The sequence below is a fragment of the Hyperolius riggenbachi genome, chromosome 3 (assembly GCF_040937935.1).
Source record: "Hyperolius riggenbachi isolate aHypRig1 chromosome 3, aHypRig1.pri, whole genome shotgun sequence".
In the NCBI taxonomy this organism is placed as follows: Eukaryota; Metazoa; Chordata; class Amphibia; order Anura; family Hyperoliidae; genus Hyperolius; species Hyperolius riggenbachi.
In genome coordinates, this window is record NC_090648.1 from 313,563,895 (window position 1) to 313,585,346 (window position 21,452).

General features: G+C 46.3%; 1 protein-coding gene across 1 annotated transcript in view; it reads left to right on the forward strand.

The window, feature by feature from the left end:
- Nucleotides 1–1,733: 1,733 nt before the first annotated feature.
- The window catches only part of YEATS4 (YEATS domain containing 4), a 46,602-nt gene continuing 26,883 nt past the window's right edge, over nucleotides 1,734–21,452 (forward strand). Inside the window, exon 1 of the mRNA XM_068272753.1 lies at nucleotides 1,734–1,932. Within this exon, the coding sequence (XP_068128854.1) occupies nucleotides 1,882–1,932 (51 nt within the window). The 5' untranslated portion in view covers nucleotides 1,734–1,881. The remainder of the gene's footprint in view (nucleotides 1,933–21,452) is intronic.

Genomic DNA, 21,452 nt, shown 5'->3' on the forward strand with positions numbered 1-21,452 from the left:
CTGACTGTGATGTAGAGGGTCAAAGTTGACCCTCAAGGTGCATTATGGGGCGAACCGAACTTCCGCAAAGGTTCGCCAGCGGGACGCGAACGCGAACCACCGAAGTTCGCGTGGAACCGTTCGCCGGCGAACTGTTCGGCCCATCTCTAGAGGGAGGGAGCTCCGTGGGAACTGCGCGCCTAAGGAGCCGGTCAGGAGAGGAGACGGGGAGAGAAGACTTCTGCCAGTGTCAGGTGAGTAAATTCTTTTCTTTTTGCAGCTCTAATTTGCGTTTACCTGCTGAAAATGTGCCCTAATTGCGTTTGATATCTGCTGAAAATGTGCCCTAATTGCGTTTGATATCTGCTGAACTGTGCCCTAATTGCGTTTGATATCTGCTGAAAATGTGCCCTAATTGCGTTTGATATCTGCTGAACTGTTCCCTAATTGCGTTTGATATCTGCTGAACTGTTCCCTAATTGCGTTTGATTTCTGCTGAACTGTGCCCTAATTGCGTTTGATATCTGCTGAAAATGTGGCCCAAATTGCGTTTGATATCTGCTGAAATGTGGCCCAAATTGCGTTTGATTTCTGCCGAAAATGTGGCCCAAATTGCGTTTGATTTCTGCCGAAAATGTGGCCCAAATTGCGTTTGATTTCTGCCGAAAATGTGGCCCAAATTGCGTTTGATTTCTGCCGAAAATGTGGCCCAAATTGCGTTTGATTTCTGCCGAAAATGTGGCCCAAATTGCGTTTGATTTCTGCCGAAAATGTGGCCCAAATTGCGTTTGATTTCTGCCGAAAATGTGGCCCAAATTGCGTTTGATTTCTGATGAAATGTGGCCCAAATTGCGTTTGATTTCTGATGAAATGTGGCCCAAATTGCGTTTGATTTCTGATGAAATGTGGCCCAAATTGCGTTTGATTTCTGATGAAATGTGGCCCAAATTGCGTTTGATTTCTGATGAAATGTGGCCCAAATTGCGTTTTTATTTTCTGGTGTCTGGGGTAACTGTTGCTGCATTTATTATTTAATGGTCATAGTTGGCTATATTTGCTGTGCTACGGTTAAGCTCCGCCCATACAATGTCATGGCCAAATCCATCTTTCGGCGCTGCGCGTGCCTCAATCACCCCCACATCCATTTTCCCTGCAAACAGCCCCGCCCCAATCCACCCTCCAGCTCCACCCACATGTCATGACCACGCCCACTTATGCGAGATAGCCACACCCATTTTTTGCCACGGCGCATAGGGCCACTTCCTACAGTCCGCTTGGGGCCACATATTGCTGACAGTTTTATTACCTGTTTTACTGCACTTTTATCAAACATTTATCACACTTGGTACATTTTTAGTGAATACTCACTATTTTTAGTGAATTATCACTGGAGGTAATTTTTCAACCAACAAGTTACCGCACATGGTTTTGTGAATAGAGCCCAATGTGCTGCTGATCAACACTTTTTAAGAAGTAGTAGTTTGTGGCAATAGCTTTATTCTTCAGATCCTTTCTTTGCCATATCGTCCCCATAACGATGAGCAGCGCTGCAGCAGGCAAGGCAAGAATAAAAGAGATGGCAAGTTTCTTGTTCAGTACATTGCAGATTTGTATGACGGCTCCGCCCCCTCCTCGTCTTCTACACTCGCGCTCGGCTTTTTTGTTCAGAAAAGGGCGTAGCAATGGATGGGCTATACCATTTTCACACAGAATAGGAGGGTAATGAGTGCGGCACAAGGTTTGTTTTTGGACCCCGCTATCCCCTCGCTGCGGTGAAATTGCCGCAGTGTCGCCCACACTCTGCGCTATCTCGTCGGCTTTGTGTGGCGGTTTGGAGCGCAAAGCGGCGCTGGCTCGGGTGTGAGCCGCTCCTGCTCCTCCCCGGCCGCCTCCCGCTGCAATATGTTCAAGAGGATGGCTGAATTCGGCCCGGATTCTGGAGGGAGAGTGAAGGTGAGGGGTTGGGGGTCCCCCGGCGTCTGTGCGGCCCTGGCGGCTCCCCGGGGTGCTGCAGCGCTGTGTGTGAGGCGCGGCTGTGGCTGGAGCTACTCTGTGGCCGCGCCGGGAGCCTCATTCGCCTTTATTATGAGCCTTTGTGCGCCGCCGGTGTGGCAGGGCTGCTGCTGGGCGCCTGTGTGAGCTGCGCGCCGCCCTCCCTCTCTTTCTCACTCACACAGAGCATGCTGGCCAGCTGGGAGACCGGTGTGCAGTAACGGGCTTCCTCCCCACTGACAGGGATTCCCTGCTCTAACTGGACTTTATTTATTTTTCCATCACTATATTATCGGTGTTAGTTGGAGATTAGAAGCCACGCCCCTTGAACAGCTGGGCCTCGTGGTCCTCAGCAATGGCTCCAGAGCAGTTGTGATTGGTTGCACTTTCCACAGTGACACAGCCCACTCAGTAACAATTAGCATTTACCTTATTAAAAGTAATTTCCTCAATATAGAATGTTTTTAAGGATTTGGGGGGAAATCTGATTTCAGCTTTTAAGGCTTGCCCATGATTGCTTTACTGAGAAATGACTGCCACCAGGAAAAATGGTGATACTACCTACAGACAAGTTGGAAATTATGCCATAGCCCACCAACCTAATAACTGATTTGACAAAAAAAAGTACCAAATCCTAATAAATTTTACATTGTAACGAAAAAAATAGAATAAAGTTCATATGTTCCATTACATTAAAAATTGTCGTCATGAAGTAGTTCTGGATGGGTCTCAGCTGTATAAAGCCCAGTGCATGGTTGTGTTACTAGTGTGAAGTTCACCTTTTTCAGCAATGCAAAGTGATATCTGCAGTGACATCAGAAAGTGCCTTCACTGCACTGTCTGATCTCCACACTGAAGCCTTGTGCAGCCATGCATCCTGGTGACACCCCACTGTATACATTTCATTGTGTTGTGCAATCCCATTCACTGTAATGCTGGGTACACACTATGAGATTTTCTGGCCAATTAAGGCCCGGTTCACATTAGCGGTGGCTATCCGGAATCGCCGTGCCGGAGCCGCACCGCATGCGGAACGGACAAAACGGACGCACGGCATAGCAATGTAAGTCTATGCCACCGTTCACATGCGTCCGTTTCGTCCGGACCGGAGCCGGACCGGATCCGGACTCCGGCGTCCGTTCCAACATGCGCTATTTTTCCGTATCCGGGGCGGAGCCGGACTGCACTATCCGGCCAATACAAATCAATGAGAACCGGATAGCGCACAACACACTGGCTAAAAATCTGGATGTTCTACCCCACTTCCTTTGAGGATTGTTGCGGCGATATTGGATCGGGGACACATGGGCAAGCATTTTGGAGTGGAGCAGCACGAGCTGGAGATGTTGGCAGCATGTTGGAGGTGGAGGTGAGTGCTAAACAGCGGAGGGCCTGATTCCACAGGTCCCCCTTCTGCTGACCTCCCAGACCCCAACATTTTTTTTGTTTTTTACGTAACTTTTGCCAAACGGATCCGGATCGCATCCTGATGAACACCTGATGCAACCTGACCGGATCCGGATCAGAACCGTATGGATCCGGTCCGGATCCGGTCAGGTCATCCGGTCCGTTTGGCAGACAACCGCAAGTGTGAACGGGGCCTTACTGTCAGATTATTTCCAACATGTCCGAATTGCTTTCTGATCAATTTCCTATTAAACTGAATGGAAATCGATCAGAAAATGCTCGAAAATCGATCGGAAAGCAAATCAGACATGTTGGAAATAATCAATCTGACAGTAAATCAGCCAGAAAATCTCAGGCAAGGCAATGGCCAGCAGTGAAGAAGCTTCACATCGTACGATCCCTTGAGTTGCTAGCCAATGCACAGGTGTGTGCAGGTCATTTTGTGTTTAAACTGGCTGATACAGTACAGTGTCAGCTCTGTGGTTAAAGGACCGCTATCGCAAAAACACATACAAATAAGAAGTATAGTTCTTCCAGAGTAATGAGCTATAAATTGCCTTTCTCATATGTTGCTGTCACTTACAGTAGCTAAAAGAAATCTGACGGAACTGGCAGGTTTATGACTAGCCCATCTCTTCATGGGGATTTTCAGTTTTTCTTTGATTTACAAAGCACCCTGGAAAGGATCTATACAGACATGCATGCATGCAGGGTTGGACTGGGACACTAAGGGCCCACCAAGGAAGCTTCAGCCTGGGGCCCGCCCCCTCTCCAGCCCCCCCCCCCCCCCCCCGATCTCCTCTCCTCCTTCCCTTCCCCCCATTTTGGGCTCACATACACATGTACTCTAGAAATTTTGCATGATTTTATGGTAGGGAATAGGTTGTGAGCACTTCTGAGGACAGTCTCCAATAGGGATATGTCCACATGCGCGCCGCAGCAAAAGTAAATGAGTGTCACCACGCACTGGAACATGGTCGTGGTCATGATGAGTCATGGGCAGACTTTAAAATATAAAAAAAAATACAAAATAAGTAGCGGTGTTATTCACAGACATTCAGTCTGACCAGATAAATTTTTAGATAAAATAATCAAATAGTTACATGCCTCATTATAATTCATCAAGTAATCAAATGGCAGCAGATTTCCCAACAAAATGCAATCAGGTCGGCGGCAGATTTCCCCACAAAATGCAATCAGATTGGTGGCAGATATCCCCAGTTGGTGGGGGCCCCAGAGCTGAGAAGGAGGGGGGCACAGCGCAGGAAGGGGGGAAATTGTGCACCACAGAGTAGCTGCGAGGGGGGGGGGAAGCCTCCCCCCTCCCTCAACTAGGGGCCCCCTCCAAAATTGCAGCCAGCCAGCGGCAGCAGCGGGGAATTGTAAGAAACGATACCTTGGTTGCTATTGGCAACAACACAACATGCCTTTATTCCGGCACCAGCAACTCATTAGTAAGAGCTGCAAACACGACTCTCATCACAGCAACAGCATTGGAGATAGGACCCCTCAGGCGTCTTCAGAGTTTAGGAGTTTATTCAGTCAACAAATATACAGTACAGTTCGTTAGATCTTAGCAAAGCAGATTCTTCTGTAGTACGTGTTCTTGGCGTTACAGGCTCTTGGTCCCATTCCTGGTGAATGGTAACCAGTCTTTATCTTCTGTCTATACTACGTTACATCTATACTACCTATATACAGCATACAGTTATAGAATATGACACAACATCATTGGATAGAAGTCAAGGGTTGGTGAAAGCCAGCAGAGAGAAGTGTCTCTCCTCAGCCTGTGACCCCTTTTAATACCGGTCACCAAAGAGTTAAATGTGACATCATCTGAGCCATCCTCCCAAACCTACAATTTGCTCAGACCCCTTGTGATGTCATGATACACACCTACTTAACCACTTGAGGACCCACCCTTTACCCCCCCTTAAGGACCAGCGTTATTATTTGTGATCTGTGCTGGGTGGGCTCTGCAGCCCCCAGCACAGATCAGGTTTCATCCTATGGGGATGGTGTGCAGGGGGGGTCTGATTGCTCTGGTGGGCAGGCTAGTTGCGGGGGGGGGCACCTCAAAGCCCCCCTCCGCGGCGAAATTCCCCCCTCCCTCTCCTACCTGCTCATCCCCGGTGATCGGGGCTGCACAGGACGCTATCCGTCCTGTGCAGCCAGTGACAGGACGTCCCCTGTCACATGGCGGCGATCCCCGATCTGCCTTACGGCGCTGCTGCGCAGCAGCGCCGTACAATGTAAACAAAGCGGATTATTTCCGCTTGTGTTTACATTTAGCCTGCGGGCCGCCGAGCCGCAGGCTATTCACGGAGACCCCCGCCGTGAATTGACAGGAAGCAGCCGCTCGCGCGAGCTTCCTGATTAATCAGCCTGCAGCTGGCGACGCAGTACTGCGTCGCTGGTCCTGCAGCTGCCACTTTGCCGACGCACGGTATAAGCGTGCGGTCGGCAAGTGGTTAATTAATATTCCGAGTGCTTTTTACCCTACATACAAAGAATGCCATGTTTGGTAAATATTGGCTATGTTTACCTTTCTGTCAACTACCAGTCTGGACAGTTTAGGCCTATGACCTTCCCTCAGGAACCTCTTCCTGGTAACTGACCGCATCATCTATTCTACGAGAAACTCTGCTTAACCACCTTAGCGGTATGGACGAGCTCAGCTCGTCCATTACCGCCAGAGGGTGCCGCTCAGGCCCTGCTGGGCCGATTCTTACCAAATAAAAAGCAGCACACGCAGCCGGCACTTTGCCAGCCGCGTGTGCTGCCCGATCGCCGCCGCTCTGCGGCGATCCGCCGCGAGCAGCGGCGAAAGAGGGTCCCCCCAGCCGCCTGAGCCCTGCGCAGCCGGAACAAATAGTTCCGGCCAGCGCTAAGGGCTGGATCGGAGGCGGCAGACGTCAGGACGTCGGCTGACGTCCATGACGTCACTCCGCTCGTCGCCATGGCGACGAAGTAAACAAAACACGGAAGGCCACTCATTGCGGCCTTCCGTGTTACTTTTGGCCGCCGGAGGCGATCAGAAGAACGCCTCCGGAGCGCCATCTAGTGGGCTTTCATGCAGCCAACTTTCAGTTGGCTGCATGAAATAGTTTTTTTTTTATTTAAAAAAAACCCTCATGCAGCTGCCCTGGCGATCTTAATAGAACGCCAGGGTGGTTAAAGGAGACTTTGCAAATCAAGCCTTTCAACTAACTCAGTTCAAATAACTGAGGCCTACATATAATACTTAAATTATAACAGGAATAGCTTACCGGCATGAGATCCATAGCTCTGCGTGCCGCTGGCTGGTCTGGTCTCCTGCACTGCACTGACCAATCACGCTCTCACAGGAAGTACTCCGCGAGCGTGATTGGTCAGTGCAGTGCAGGAGACCAGACCAGCCAGCAGGCATGGGCTTAAATTCGGCTAAGGGTGATCCGGATAGTTGTATTTGGATTTCACCCAGTAATGCTGTGCGGGGACGCGGGTGTCAATCTTACCCGTCTGACGTCGTCTTAGGTATGTCCCTCGGTGCCTCCCACAATGTGTTCCACGTGAGTAAGGGGATTACAAACACTTCCTCCTTCAACCCGGAAGGAGGAAGTGTTTGTAGTCACGTGACTGCCACGTGGAACGCATCGTGGGAGGCGCCGAGGGACATACCTAAGAAGACGTCAGACGGGTAAGATAGAATCAAGTGTTGGTGCTGTAGTGTTTAGGAGAGGATAGGAACATCCGTGACGGCTGCGCATACCCGGATGGATGGCCCTTTAACGTCGCCGTGTGCTCAGACCATGTCGACGCAGGAAACAAAGGATGGAGGTCGGCACTGCTGTACTAGCGTTTATTGAGCGTGTGCATAAACCTATCGGCAAAAAATCGACGTGAATTGACAAACATATGAACGTGGGTCCACATAATGGTCCTGGTAGCCAATTAGACTGACGGCCATTTTGCACCGATGGCTCTTAAACGGAGCCTCAATTTAAATGTAAAATATAATTTCCATCTTTGTCTGCATTCCATCACAGGCCACTACTAATGTTCCTTCTACTTGCATTGCTTTGCGTTATGTGCATGTAATAACACGATGCAATGTAACCTTCCAGTATGAAACTAGCTTAAAATACATGAGCATTAGTAGTGTCTAAGGCTGCATTTCCACTTGTGCGGTGTGAATCGGCGCGGTAAAAATTTGCATGCGGATGCGAAATTCGCATGCGGGTCCATGCGAATTTTCATGCGAATTCGCATGGATGACGATGTATGCGAATTTAACCATGGCAGTGCTGGTGTCCTTTTCCATTGTTTCTATGCGAATTCGCATGAAAATTCGCATGTCCAAACCTCATGCGAATTTCCTATTAAATACATTGTATGCGATTCGCATAGCGGTATGCGCCTTCTGATGGCTCTGCCATGCAAATTTTTTCTGCACAGAAAAACGCAAAGGAATCCTGACAAGTGGAAACATTCCCATTCACTTGTATTACTATGCGAATTTGCATTAGTGGAAATGGGCCCTAAATCCCACACCTAAAACAAGCATATTACTACTGCAGCCAGACTTCAAGAGAACCCGAGGTGGCATATTGTAATCCTAAAACCAATAGGACCCACAGGCATGTCGTGTGCACAATGACATGCCTCTGGGTCATTGTATCGCCGCTGCCAGCCCCCCCCCCCCCTTAAAAGAACGCCAGGCTAGCGCCGATCTGCTTGTCGCTAGCCTGCTTTATTTATGTGAGGCTGTCAATCCGCCTCCTCCTCACCACCTCCTCCATCACAGACTCCCACTGCTGTTGTCAGCTTCCTCCAATAGGAAGCCAAGCCGCGACCCAGGAGTACTTCCTGGGTCGCAGCTTGGCTTTCTTATTGGAGGAAGCTAACAGAGACGGAGAGTGGCGGGCGGAGCCTGTCATTGAGGTTGATTGACAGCCTCACATAAAGCAGGTGATCTTTTAAGGGGGGGACAGTAGAGCGTGGGGGCTGGCAGCGGCGATACAGTGACCCAGAGGCATGTCATTGTGCACATGACATGCCACTGGGTCCTATTAGGATTACATTATGCCACCTCGGGTTCTCTTTAAGTCAGAGCATCTAATCTGCATCCTTGTTCTGGGTCTATGGCTAAAAGTTTTAGGGCCAGTGCACACCAAAAAGCGCTAGCGTAATCGCAAATGCTCAGCGCTTTTGGAAGTGATTTTTCTAGGCATGTGCCTAGTGATTTTCTAAGCATGCCTAGCAATGTTAGGAGCGATTTTTGGTGTGATTTTTGGACCCGCGTTTGGGAGAAAATCACATCGCTTTGGTGTGATCCATCCCATTCGAATACATTAGCAAAGCACTTTTCAAACGATGGCATCTTAAAAAGCACTTAGAAGCGCTCTTGGTGTGCACCAGCCCTCAGAGGTAGAGGATCGGGACAGCCAGGGGATCTGCATTATTTTTGTTGCACATAACAGGTGTGGGCCCCGGGCTTTGCCATCATCTCTGACAACAAACCCCACATGCGACACATAGAAGGTAGGCCCCAGTGCTCCCACCACCAGGAGAATCGCCCACAACTATGCCTTAATGCCAAATATAAGAGAAGCAAATGCTCACTCCCAGACAGCACTCTGCCATTTAGAATTGGTCTGCAGACAGCCTGTGCGCACATACTTACACCTGAGTCTGCAGTAACAAATCTAGCAGAAGCTGCAAAGATTCAGCCATGGACATGTGAGATAGTTTGGTCGCACATAATTGTAAATGACGTGACCAGCAGGGGGCACTGCCTGCAGCTTACCCTCTCGACACTCCACTCCCTATCACTGACCTGTACATTAGTAGCTGCTAAAAATAGGGTTAAAAACACAAACTGGTCTTATGCTAGGTACACACCATACAATTTTTCTGGCAGATTTACCTGCCAGATGGATTACTTCCAACGTGTCCGTTCTGAATTTTGATCGATTTTCCGAATTTTTTTTTTGTTGTGTTCAGTTCTATGAAAATAGATCAAAAACCAATTTAAAAAAAAAAAAAAAAGAAAATCGATATCGAAATTCAGATCGAACATGTTGGAAATAATCGCTCTGGCAGGTAAATTTGCCAGAAAATTGTATGGTGTGTACCTAGCATTAAACACACTGGTGCATGACAGGTGGGTGCCCCAAGCTCTACCGCCACCACCCTGGACCCCCAACCCCGCATGTGACACCAAAGGGTTCCAGTGCTCCTACCATCAGGGAAATTGCCCACAACTGCCCCTGAATGCTGAATGCCAAACACTGAAGTTTTTTAATACCCAGTAGTGGGTATGGCAACATGCAGCAAAGAAAGAGCTTAAGTTTCCACTAGCGTAAAGGATGCAAGGCGTCGCATGCCCCCGCAGGTACGTCCGGCTGCCATCCATACAACTGGATGCGGCTTCCCGTCGGCGGCTATGAGGACTCGGATGCGTACTGCGGAAAACTGCAGCATGCTATCCATAATTTCTCCCGCGTTGCATCGTACTGGATCGCGTAAGTAAATTCGCGTCAATGGAAACCACTCCATTGTCGTGAATTGGTTGCAGTTTCCTTGTGATGCAGAGCGGATTCTGCATAGCAGCGCGTCTAGTGGAAACGGGCCCTAAATTATGTCTGGGACAGCTTTCCTTGGTTGCCTCACCTGATTAGTTACCCCCACCATGGCACAGCTTTTATGCGGTTTTATAACGCCTTTGTAGAGTATTGAGGCTCTTTGTCTTCCATGGAATATCCCAGTTAAGTGCCCCAGTCTTGTGTGTCCCACTTTTTAGTGCTCCCCGTAGTGTTATTTCTTTCTCCAATCCTCTTTCTGGACAGCTGACCTGATATGATTGGCTCCACTCCCCCTAAAAAGACACAAACTGGACAAAAGATAAAATAGTCCCACCCCCAGCAAGAACCCCCAGTTCTTTTGTGCTTCTGGCCAACCCACAGAAAAATGAGACCCCACTCCGTTATTATTTTCTCTAGTTTTTCTGCTATGCTGTGGGGGTCCAGCTTGATGATGTCATCGATGTGCGCCTTTTATTTTTTTCCCTCAGATTTCTGCTGGTTGTGGAGATTATCTCGTTTCTCATACAGCACAAATTACCCCCCCCCCCACCCCCCATATGCTTCATGTTACTGACAACTTATCAGTTGTGAAATGGCATAGGGTCCCTTATCAATAAAATATAACTTAAAAACTTAAATCCGTAGCAAGCAAAAACTTAAATCCGTAGCAAGCAAGAAATTGCTCAAAAAAGAGAAGTTTGAAATCTTTTTCTTACCTTACACTCCAGCACAGGCATGGGCAAACTTGGCCCTCCAGCTGTTAAGGAACTACAAGTCCCACAATGCATTGCAGGAGTCTGACAGCCACAGTCATGACTCATAAAGGCAAATGCATTGTGGGACTTGTAGTTCCGTAACAGCTGGAGGGCCGAGTTTGCCCATGCCTGCTCCAGCAGTACACTTACCATACACTGCTCTTTAAAATCGATGGAACTGTAGAGTTGCACTGTTCGATGCAGTGCAAAGTCATAGGCCATCGATCTGCCAATGCTCTTGCTCTGTCCTCAATAGTTTTAAATGTTCCATTCTGTCCGATCGATACTTTCAATTTTTTTTTCTTTTTAAATTTGGTCAAAAACTGATCTGATAATTTGGGAAATCGATTCCCAGCAGATGAATTGAATCTGCAAGGAATTCAATTAGAAAAATGAGTGTATGGCCACCTTAAAACATTAATCTGAGGTCCCCTTATTTTCCTGTACTGCACGTATTAAACAACTACCGTATATACTCAAGTATAAGTTGACCCAGGTAAGGGTAGGTCAACACCCCCAACTTTTACCCCCTCCCCCCCCCCATAAAAAATAGAGAACCCTACATTTGGGGCACTTTTTGTGGCCTCAAAAACGGTTTACACTCGAGTATATATGTTATGTACTGTATTCAAATGAGCCTGTCAAAAAGCTTGTCGAATACAGCCCTGCATCCTAAAAAGTAAATAGAGGGCAAAACACTTTAGCTAAGAAAACTGCTAACATTTAAGAGCTGAAAAGTTCAACATTTCGTTACTTCTGTTTGTTTTCAATGTCGGCATTTGAATCTGAGTTTCCTAATTCGGAAACCCAGATTTTTGTGTTCCATACTTCAGTACCTTAGCTAGTATCTAGTACATGAGAAGGTCATGGGAAGGTCACTCGCATGCTATTCACGCCATGCTACACAAGTCTCTGATGTTTGCTTCTTTCGGCTTGGAAGGATGGAAGTCGCGTGAAGTGCAGTGTGGACCTCAACCCTGTGACCCTCTCTACTAGCTGAGGTAGTGAAGTGTGGGGTGCGGCGTAATTCCTGTTTCCAAATTGAAACTCTGATTTGAACACCAACACTATTTTGTTTTGCAACTAATTAAACAGATTTTACATCAGACTATCATGGCTGTCATTTAGAATGCAGTCTTAAAAATTCAACCATTAAACTGAAAATAAAACTGACTTTGTTTATCTTACTTATTTTCTATAGTATTTCCCCCCCCCCCCCCATGTTTAGCGCTTCTATAGCACTACACGCGGCCGCTGGAAAATCGCCTGAAAATGGTGCAGGATACAAATTTGCGTGGCGATTAACGCAAATCGCCCAAGTGAGAACGGGCCCATAGGATATTATTGCACTAGCACTTTAAAAAGCGATAGCCGCCAGCAAAACGCTCAAGTGTGAATGGGCCCTTACACTGATGCTGCCTTCTGAGCGCACCCTAGTGGCTGCAGCTCAATCGCTTTGAGTCCTCAAGGAGAACAGCACAATATAAATGTTGTCTATTATTAGCACTGCACAGACCATTATCTCCTGAGTTAATTTTCAGTTCATCTGTGCTTTTATCTGCCAACCAAAGCGAGCAATTAAGATGGTTTCAGATAAAGATGTTAGGTCTGTATAGGAGATTTATGGCTCATTTTTACTCTGGAAGAAATGTATTTCTTATTTGTATGTATTTTACGATTTTCGCGATAGTGGTCCTTTAATCATTAATACCCTACTTCTTATTAAATCAGGCACTTGTTTATTTATATAGCACTATAAGTTTGATGCACACCTTGGCGATGAGCACACTATGGTACGTTTTTTATATGATCATTTCTCTAACCCTTAGCTGGGATACCTCCTTAGGAGTTTGGGCATGCCCAGATACCTATTGAAACACAAATGGAAAGTAATAAAAAGCTCCCGCCCTCCCTTTAGCCCCAGTTCAATTTGTGTTTCGGCCCAGAAACACTTGGAAAGTTCTGCTCCCATTTTTTGTTTTACTTTTCCTCACCAGAGGGTGGGGTCATTTTTTGGGGTACTCTTCAAAGACGGGAGTGAGTGACCGGGAATTTCTGCTCAGGTGCCTGCTTGGTGTACGCTGGACGCCCGAGTAGAGCAAAGTATCGGGCTGTCTAGCTGCCGCTTTCCTCCTGCGTGAGACGCCACTGCCGAGTTTTGAAGGATATCCGGCCAGTGGAGCGCAGACGTACTTCCGGTACGGAGGAGGCGGGGTGGAAGTTGAGCGGCCGGACCTGGAATGTGGCTGGGACTCTGCCTCATTATTTAAATAAACGCCGACAAGCCATGCGGCGCCATTATGGAGGAGGGAAAGGCAACTACTTCAGCAGCAGCCATGGCCTCCTCAGCGGTCCCTGCAGCAGTAGAAGGGGCTATTGATGTAGCCACAGCACAGGCATTAGTGATGGGAATTCCGGCTCTTCTCAGAGAATCGGCTCCTCTGAATCGGCTCCCATTAAAGAGCCGACTCTTAGGGCCTGAATCGGCTCTTCATTAAATGTCACTAGACACCACTCAGAATCGGAGTAAAAGCCCCGCCCCCGTCTCCATGACTGCTTATCTGACTGGGGCAATCCCTCCTGCTACTGCTGTGCTCCCCCCCCATACATCCGCCCCTACACTCCTACAAGCTGAAAGAGTAGGACTACATCTCCCAGCATGCCTCAGCGCCCTTTATTACTCAGCAAATCAGAACTGTGTAAGGGCGGCTGAGGCATCGGCTCTTTTAAAACTGAGAACCGGCTCTTGTCGTTCGCAGCAAAGAGCTGGCTCTTAGAGCCGGCTCGTTCGCGAACGACCCATCACTAGCAGGCATCAGCCTCCACGTCGCCAGCAGGACAATCTCAAGCTGATGGTGTGGTGAGTGGGAGATAAGCTCTCCCCTTCTGTGACCCTGTAATTTTGGCATTTGAGTTTAATCAGGGGTGTATTTGTTTTTTTTCGTCCCTCTTTTTTGTATTTTCATAGGCAAGAGTGGAGTCTAAATCTAGTGGGTCTGGTGCTTCTGCTAGACCTAGATCTAAAAAATGTTGTCAGTGTTTGGCTAAATTGGCTTCTACTTATACTAAAATCTTTGTCAGAGTTGTATTGATGATATGATAGCTTCTGAGTCTTCTATTTTCAAAAATGTTATGTGATCTGTAAAGAAAGATATGGCGGTTGCATTAGAAAGATTTAGGGAGTCTGTGGTTCCTATGGCCACTTCACAATCCTCTTCCATTCCTTTTGATTCGGCCGCCACTTCTGAACCCTCTTCGGTTCCTTTGGATCCTGCTTCTACTTCTAATCCTCCGGATTTTGCCACCCCTGGTCCATCGAGTGTAGTTCTACCTGAGGATCCTCTTAATGTTATAGTGGAGGAGGAAGATTTGGAGAGCAGGGAAAATATGTCTGACATTGAAGCGGGAGAGGAGGTCGAATCAGAGGAGGTCGAATCAGAGGAGGAATCTGAGGAGGACCTTAAAAAAAAAAAACTGCAAGATTTTTGTTTGGTACAGATGAGACGAAGGAGTTACTTAACCACTTCCCGACTGCCGCATGTACAAATGGCGGTCGGGAAGTGGATCCCGCAAGGACCGCCGCATATACAATTGGCGGCGGTCCTTGTACGGGCATGGGCGGAGCGATCGCGTCATTCGTGACGCGATCCTCCGCCGGGGACTGGCTCCGCCCACCTCGCGCTGTAACCCGCCGGCCGTTCGGAAGCGTCGGCGGGTTACTAGCACCCGGATCGCTGCATACAAAGTGTATAATACACTTTGTAATGTATACAAAGTGTATTATACAGGCTGCCTCCTGCCCTGGTGGTCCCAGTGTCCGAGGGACCACCAGGGCAGGCTGCAGCCACCCTAGTCTGCACCCAAGCACACTGATTTCCCCCCCCCCCCTGCCCCCTGATCGCCCACAGCACCCCTCAGACCCCCCCTGCCCACCCCCCCAGACCACTGTTTGCACCCAATCACCCCCCTAATCACCCATCAATCACTCCCTGTCACGATCTATAAACGCTATTTTTTTTTTTATGCCCTAAACTGCCCCCTGCTCTCTCCTGATCACCCCCCCTCAGATTCTCCCCAGACCCCCCCCCCCCCCTGTGTACTGTATCAATCAGCCCCTAACCTGCCACTTGCGGGCAATCTGATCACCCACCCACACCAATAGATCGCCCGCAGATCCGACATCAGATCACCTCCCAAGTGCATTGTTTACATCTGTTCTCTCCTCCAAACACCCACTAATTACCCATCAATCACCCCCTGCCACAGCTATCCATCAGATTAGACCCCTATCTGCCCCTAGGGCACTCAATCACCCGCCCACACCCTCAGAACCCAGCCCTGATCACCTCGCCAGTGCATTGCTTGCATCTATTCCCCCCTCTAATCACACCTTGAGACACCGATTAATCACCTCCTGTCACCCCCTAGCACACCTACCCATCAAATCAGGCCCTAATTTGCCCCGTGTGGGCTCCTGATCACTCGGCCAAACCCTCAGATCCCCCTCAGACCCCCTTCCGATCACCTCCCCAGTGCATTGATTGCATCTATTTTCCCCTCTAACCACCCCGAGACACCCATCAATCACCTCCTGTCACCCCCCCCAGCACTCCTATCCATCAGATCAGGCCCAATACAACCTGTCATCTAAAAGGCCACCCTGCTTATGACCGGTTCCACAAAATTCGCCCCCTCATAGACCACCTGTCATCAAAATTTGCAGATGCTTATACCCCTGAACAGTCATTTTGAGACATTTGGTTTCCAGACTACTCACGGTTTTGGGCCCGTAAAATGCCAGGGCGGTATAGGAACCCCACAAGTGACCCCATTTTAGAAAAGACACCCCAAGGTATTCTGTTAGGTGTATGACGAGTTCATAGAAGATTTTATTTTTTGTCAAAAGTTAGCGGAAATTGATTTTTATTGTTGTTTTTTCACAAAGTGTCATTTTTCACTAACTTGTGACAAAAAATAAAATCTTCTATGAACTCACCATACACCTAACGGAATACCTTGGGGTGTCTTCTTTCTAAAATGGGGTCACTTGTGGGGTTCCTATACTGCCCTGGCATTTTAGGGGCCCTAAACCGTGAGGAGTAGTCTTGAAACAAAAATGACCTGTGAAATCCTAAAGGTACTCATTGGACTTTGGGCCCCTTAGCGCAGTTAGGGTGCAAAAAAGTACCACACATGTGGTATCGCCGTACTCAGGAGGAGTAGTATGTGTTTTGGGGTGTATTTTTACACATACCCATGCTGAGTGGGAGAAATATCTCTGTAAATGGACAATTGTGTGTGTAAAAAAAAAAAAAAAAAAAAAAAAAAAAAAATCATTTACAGAGAGATTTCTCCCACCCAGCATGGGTATGTGTAAAAATACACCCCAAAACACATTATACTACTTCTCCTGAGTACGGCAATACCACATGTGTGGCACTTTTTTGCAGCCTAACTGTGCTAAGGGGCCCAAAGTCCAATGAGCACCTTTAGGCTTTACAGGGGTGCTTAAAATTAGTCACCCCCCAAAATGCCAGGACAGTAAACACACCCCACAAATTACCCCATTTTGGAAAGTAGACACTTCAAGGTATTCAGAGAGGAGCATAGTGAGTCCGTGGCAGATTTCATTTTTTTTTCTTTTTTTGTCGCAAGTTAGCAGAAATGGAAACTTTTTTTTTTTCTTTTTTTGTCACAAAGTGTCATTTTCCGCTAACTTGTGACAAAAAATAAAATCTTCTATGAACTCACCATGCCTCTCAGTGAATACTTTGGGATGTCTTCTTTCCAAAATGGGGTCATTTGGGGGGTATTTATACTATCCTGGAATTCTAGCCCCTCATGAAACATGACCGGTGGTCAGAAAAGTCATAGATGCTTCAAAATGGGAAAAATCACTTTTTGCACCATAGTTTGTAAATGGTATAACTTTTACCCAAACCAATCAATATAGGCTGAATGGGTTTTTTTTTAATTAAAAACATGTTTGTCCACATTTTTCGTGCTGTATGTATACAGAAGTTTTACTTTATTTGAAAAATGTCAGCACAGAAAGTTAAAAAAATCATTTTTTTGACAAAATTCATGTCTTTTTTGAAGAATATAATAAAAAGTAAAAATCGCAGCAGCAATCAAATGGCACCAAAAGAAAGCTTTTATTAGTGACAAGAAAAGGAGCCAAAATTCATTTAGGTGGTAGGTTGTATGAGCGAGCAATAAACCGTGAAAGCTGCAGTGGTCTGAATGGAAAAAAAGTGCCTGGTCCTTAAGAGGGGGTAAAGCCCACGGTCCTCAAGTGGTTAAAGCAGTTTATTCTACTGAACAAATTCCTGAAATTCAGAAAGGGCTTTCTGCTCAGGATCAGGTATATTCAGGTCTGGCGCAGCAATCTGGACGGGTATTTTCTTTTCATCAATCCCTGAGGCTAGATTCACAGTGGGACGTTGCGTTTTGATGCGATGTTAAAGTCGCACTGCAAACTTACAACGCAACGCGCCCAAAAAGTCGCAACACAGCGTTACTGGCGGATACAGTAAAAAATACAGGCAATGAAAGTATGCTTCCAAGTCATTACTGAGCATGTGCAAACAGTCCAACGCAGCTAATAACGTGTATAACGCACTGCATGCAGTACTTTTACTTAACGTGCAGCGTTAGAAACCAACACAACGTGTGCACTGTGAACGGGGTATTGATTTTTCATTGCAGTGAGTTATTCTGCGTTAAATGCTGTTTTAACGTGCGACTTTAATGTGCCACTGTGAACTTAGCCTCAAGGATATTATTTCTTCGCAGTGGAAGGAACCGTAACGTTGGCTATTTATTCCCAAATCGGCTGAAAGGAAATATCCATTTGCTCCGTCAGTTATGGATAAGTTTACCAAATGCCAGAGATTAGATGCTTCTTTATCTAAATATTCGAAAAATTCTGATTTTATCTTTTGAAGATACGGGTGTGTTAAAAGATCCCATGGACAAAATAATTTCTTGTTGAAAAAAGCCTGGGAGTCTGCTTCATTTGCCTTTTTACCTGCAGTAGCGGCTACTTTGTATCTCGCAATTTAAAGGTGTGGATGGATAATTTAGTATCTCATGCTTCAAATGGATCTAGTCTGAGTAATTATATTAAATCTTTGCCTGTGGTTCTGAGGTCGGTGGCCTTCTTGGCAGATGCTGCAGTAGAAATTATTAGGATCTCGGCCCGCACTACTGCTCTTGTTAATTCTGCCAGGAGAGCCGTCTGGCTTAAAGCATGGGACGGGGATTTAACGTCTAAGAATAAGTTATGTTCCGTACCTTTTGACGGGGATTTACTGTTCGGTGGGGAGTTAGAAAATTTTTTATCCAGATCTGCGGAAAGGGGTAAACCATTCCCTATCAAGCGTAAGAATTCCAGAGTTAAGAAACAAAGTATATAAAAGACCAGAACAGGACCAAGCTAGGTCTCTGCCTCAGCAAAGGAAATGGTCATTTCCAGCAGGTAAAGGGTGAGGAGGGTTTGCGCTTGCAAAACCCAGTGCCCCTAAAGAAAACAAATGACTCACTACCCGTGGGAGGGAGGCTTCTTCATTTTCATTTCCAATGGAGTAGTTTTAAGTCCAGATCCTTTTTATTTTAAGAATTATGAAAGAGGGATATCATCGTCAATTTTTCGTTCCGCCTCCTCCCAGGGTTTACATAAACAGTCTTCCTCGAGATCAGAGCAAGGCAAAAGGTCTTCAGTTAGAGATATCAAAATTAATGCTAAAAAATGTGATTATCCCAGTTCCTCAAGTGGAGAAGTTTCTGGGGTATTATTCCCATGTTTTTCTGGTGACAAAAACCAGTGGGGAGTTCAGGTTCATTCTGAATCTTAAATCTCTAAATCCCTATTTAGTTTACAAAAAGTTCAGAATGGAAAACATTTTTTCAGTGAGGTCTCTTCTCCTAGGGGAGGATTTTTTTTGTGTCAATAGATCCTCAGGACGCCTACCTGCACATTCCGATTGCCAATACTCATCAAAAATTTCTCAGGTTCGCAGTTCAAGTAGGGAATCGACGCTTCATTACCAGTTTCAGGCTCTGCCTTTTGGGATAGCTTCAGCTCCTCGAATGTTTACAAAGGTTCTAGCAGATGTAATGAAACAATTAAGGCAACAGGAAATCTCAATAGTTCCCTATCTGGACAATCTCCTGATTTTTGCAAAATCAGAGGAGATTCTTTGTTTACACAGGGATCGGGTTATCCAAACTTTGGGCTGGATGATAAACTTTCAGAAATCGAATTTAAATCCCATCCAATGTGTTTCTGGGATACATGATCGATTCAATCAGAGGGAGAATTGTTTTTCCTTTTCACAAAGTGGAGAAATTGTAAACAGAGGTGCGTTCCCTACTACTACTTCAGGAGGTGTCTATCAGGGGGATCATGAAGGTCTTGGGTTTGTTTACAGCTTCCCTTCCAGCAGTAACCTGGGCTCAGTTTCACAGTCAAGAACTTCAAAGATGGTTGTTAAGAATATGGGACAATAATCAGGAGTCTCTAGACCAGATTGTCCAGATTCCAGTTCAGGTGAAACAGTGTTTTTTTTTTTTTTTTTTTTTTTTCCCTCCATTGGTGGTTAAATCCTGTAAATTTAACTCAGGGCAAGGTGTGGGGACAGGAGGCTCCGTTGAGAATCTACACGGAAGCCAGCGCCTGGGGTTGGGGGGCCACGGTGTTAGGTTATCACGCTCAGGGGAAGTGTCCCAAAAGGATTGCCAGGAGCTCGTCCAACTTCAGGGAACTGCAAGCAGTGAGGGAGACACTTTAGGCCTTCCCTCATCTTATGCAGAACAAGCATGTTCTAATTTTTTTTCTGACGCGTCTACGATTGCATATCTAAACAAACAAGGAGGGACCAGGTCGGTGAATCTGTCTCTTCTGACGAAATATATTTTTCTTTGGGAAGAGACAAATCTGCTCTCGATCGAGGACATTCATGTGAAGGGCGTTCTAAATTTGGAAGCGGATTATTTGAGCCGCCACATGCTCGATCAGTCCGAATGGGGATTAAACCAGGAAGTTTTTCTTTGGATAACGGAAAAACTGGGAATTCCGGAGATCGATCTTTTTGCGTCTCCAAAAAACTCGAAGATTCCTCCGTTTTTCTCACTTCACAGTTGCTCGCAGTCTCTGGGGTTGGACGCTCTGTCTGCCCCATGGACGTTCAATCTAGGATATGCTTTTCTTCCTCTAAAGCTGATTCCTCGGGTTCTGGAAAAGATTCAGAGGGAAACCGCAAGTCTGATTCTCATTGCTCCAACATGGCCCAAGAGAGTGTGGTTTGCCACTCTTTTGAGGTCGTCAGTACCTCAAAAAAAAAAATTTTTTTGGGGGTCTTTTTTAAGCCCTAAACCTCAGTGTGATTCATTACGGCCGTTGAATATGTGTGTGGGTGTATGGTGAGCTGCATTGGGTGGTTGTGACGGGGTGGCCATCCCATGTTGTTTTTAATAGCACTCGTAAATTTTGTACTTTAATGCTTAATAAATGTGCTACTTTTACAGTACTATTGTTGTAAGAAAGATGATTAATGATTCAATTTATGAATTTGGTAACAGATACGCATGTCTCACTGAACAATTGCCACTTTCAAGTTATTTTGTATGGCCCAAGAGAGTGTGGTTTGCCACTCTTTTGAGGTCGTCAGTACAGCCTCTACTAGCACTTCCATTGAGACCAGACCTTCTATGTCAAGGGCCTCTTTTGCATCCCAAACCGGAGATGTTTAAACTATCGACATGGATCCTGAAAGGTTAATCCTTAAAAGTAAAGGGGTTTCAGATAAAGTTATAGACACTCTGCTAAATGTAGGAAACCGGTGACTCATAAAATTTATAGAAAGGTATGGAAGGTTTTTCAGTCTTTGTGTCCATCTCACAATAGTGCACAGTCAGAGATCGGAACTATATTGGATTTTTTTCAGAAGGGCCTCGAGATGAATTTATCCCTGGGTACCCTCAAAGTTCAGTGTTCAGCTAAACCCTTGGCACAAGAAAGGTTGATCAAGGATTTTTTTTGGGCTATACATAAGTTTACTCCTCTAAAAAAGAAAGTAGTCCCTCAATGGGACTTATCCGTAGTTCTTAATGTTTTGACTAAAGCTCCGTTCGAACCTATTGATGACATTGAATTAAAATTTTTGATGCTCAAGGTATACTTTTTGGTGGCAATTAGGTCAGCTAGAAGACTGGGAGATCATCAAGCTCTTTCCATTAAGGATCCTTTTTTGACTATTTTTCCGGATAAGATAGTGCTTCAGCTAGATCCTAACTACTTACCAAAAGTTTTGTCGGATTTTCACAGATCTCAGAGTATTGTTCTTCCTCCTTTTTGTGATAAACCTTCTTGTGCTAAGGAATCAGAGTTCCATTTCCTGGATGTGAGAAGAGCTCTCTTGAGTTACTTGTCTAAGACTAGAGAGTTTAGAAAATCTTCACATTTATTTGTTTTGTTTATGGGGAAAAATAAGGGGCAACAGGCTTCTAAACAAACTATTGCTAGATGCATTTGTGAAGTTATTTCTTCAACCTACAAGATTTCAGACTCCACTCCACCATCTGGCATTAAGGCACACTCTACCAGATCCATTTCGACATCTTGGGCAGAGAGAGCAGGCGCTACAGTTCAGCAGATTTGTCAGGCGGCTACCTGGGCGAGTTTTTCCAACTTTAAGCATTACAGAGTGGATGTTCTTTCTCAGCAGGATTTGTCGTTTGGCAGGAAAGTGCT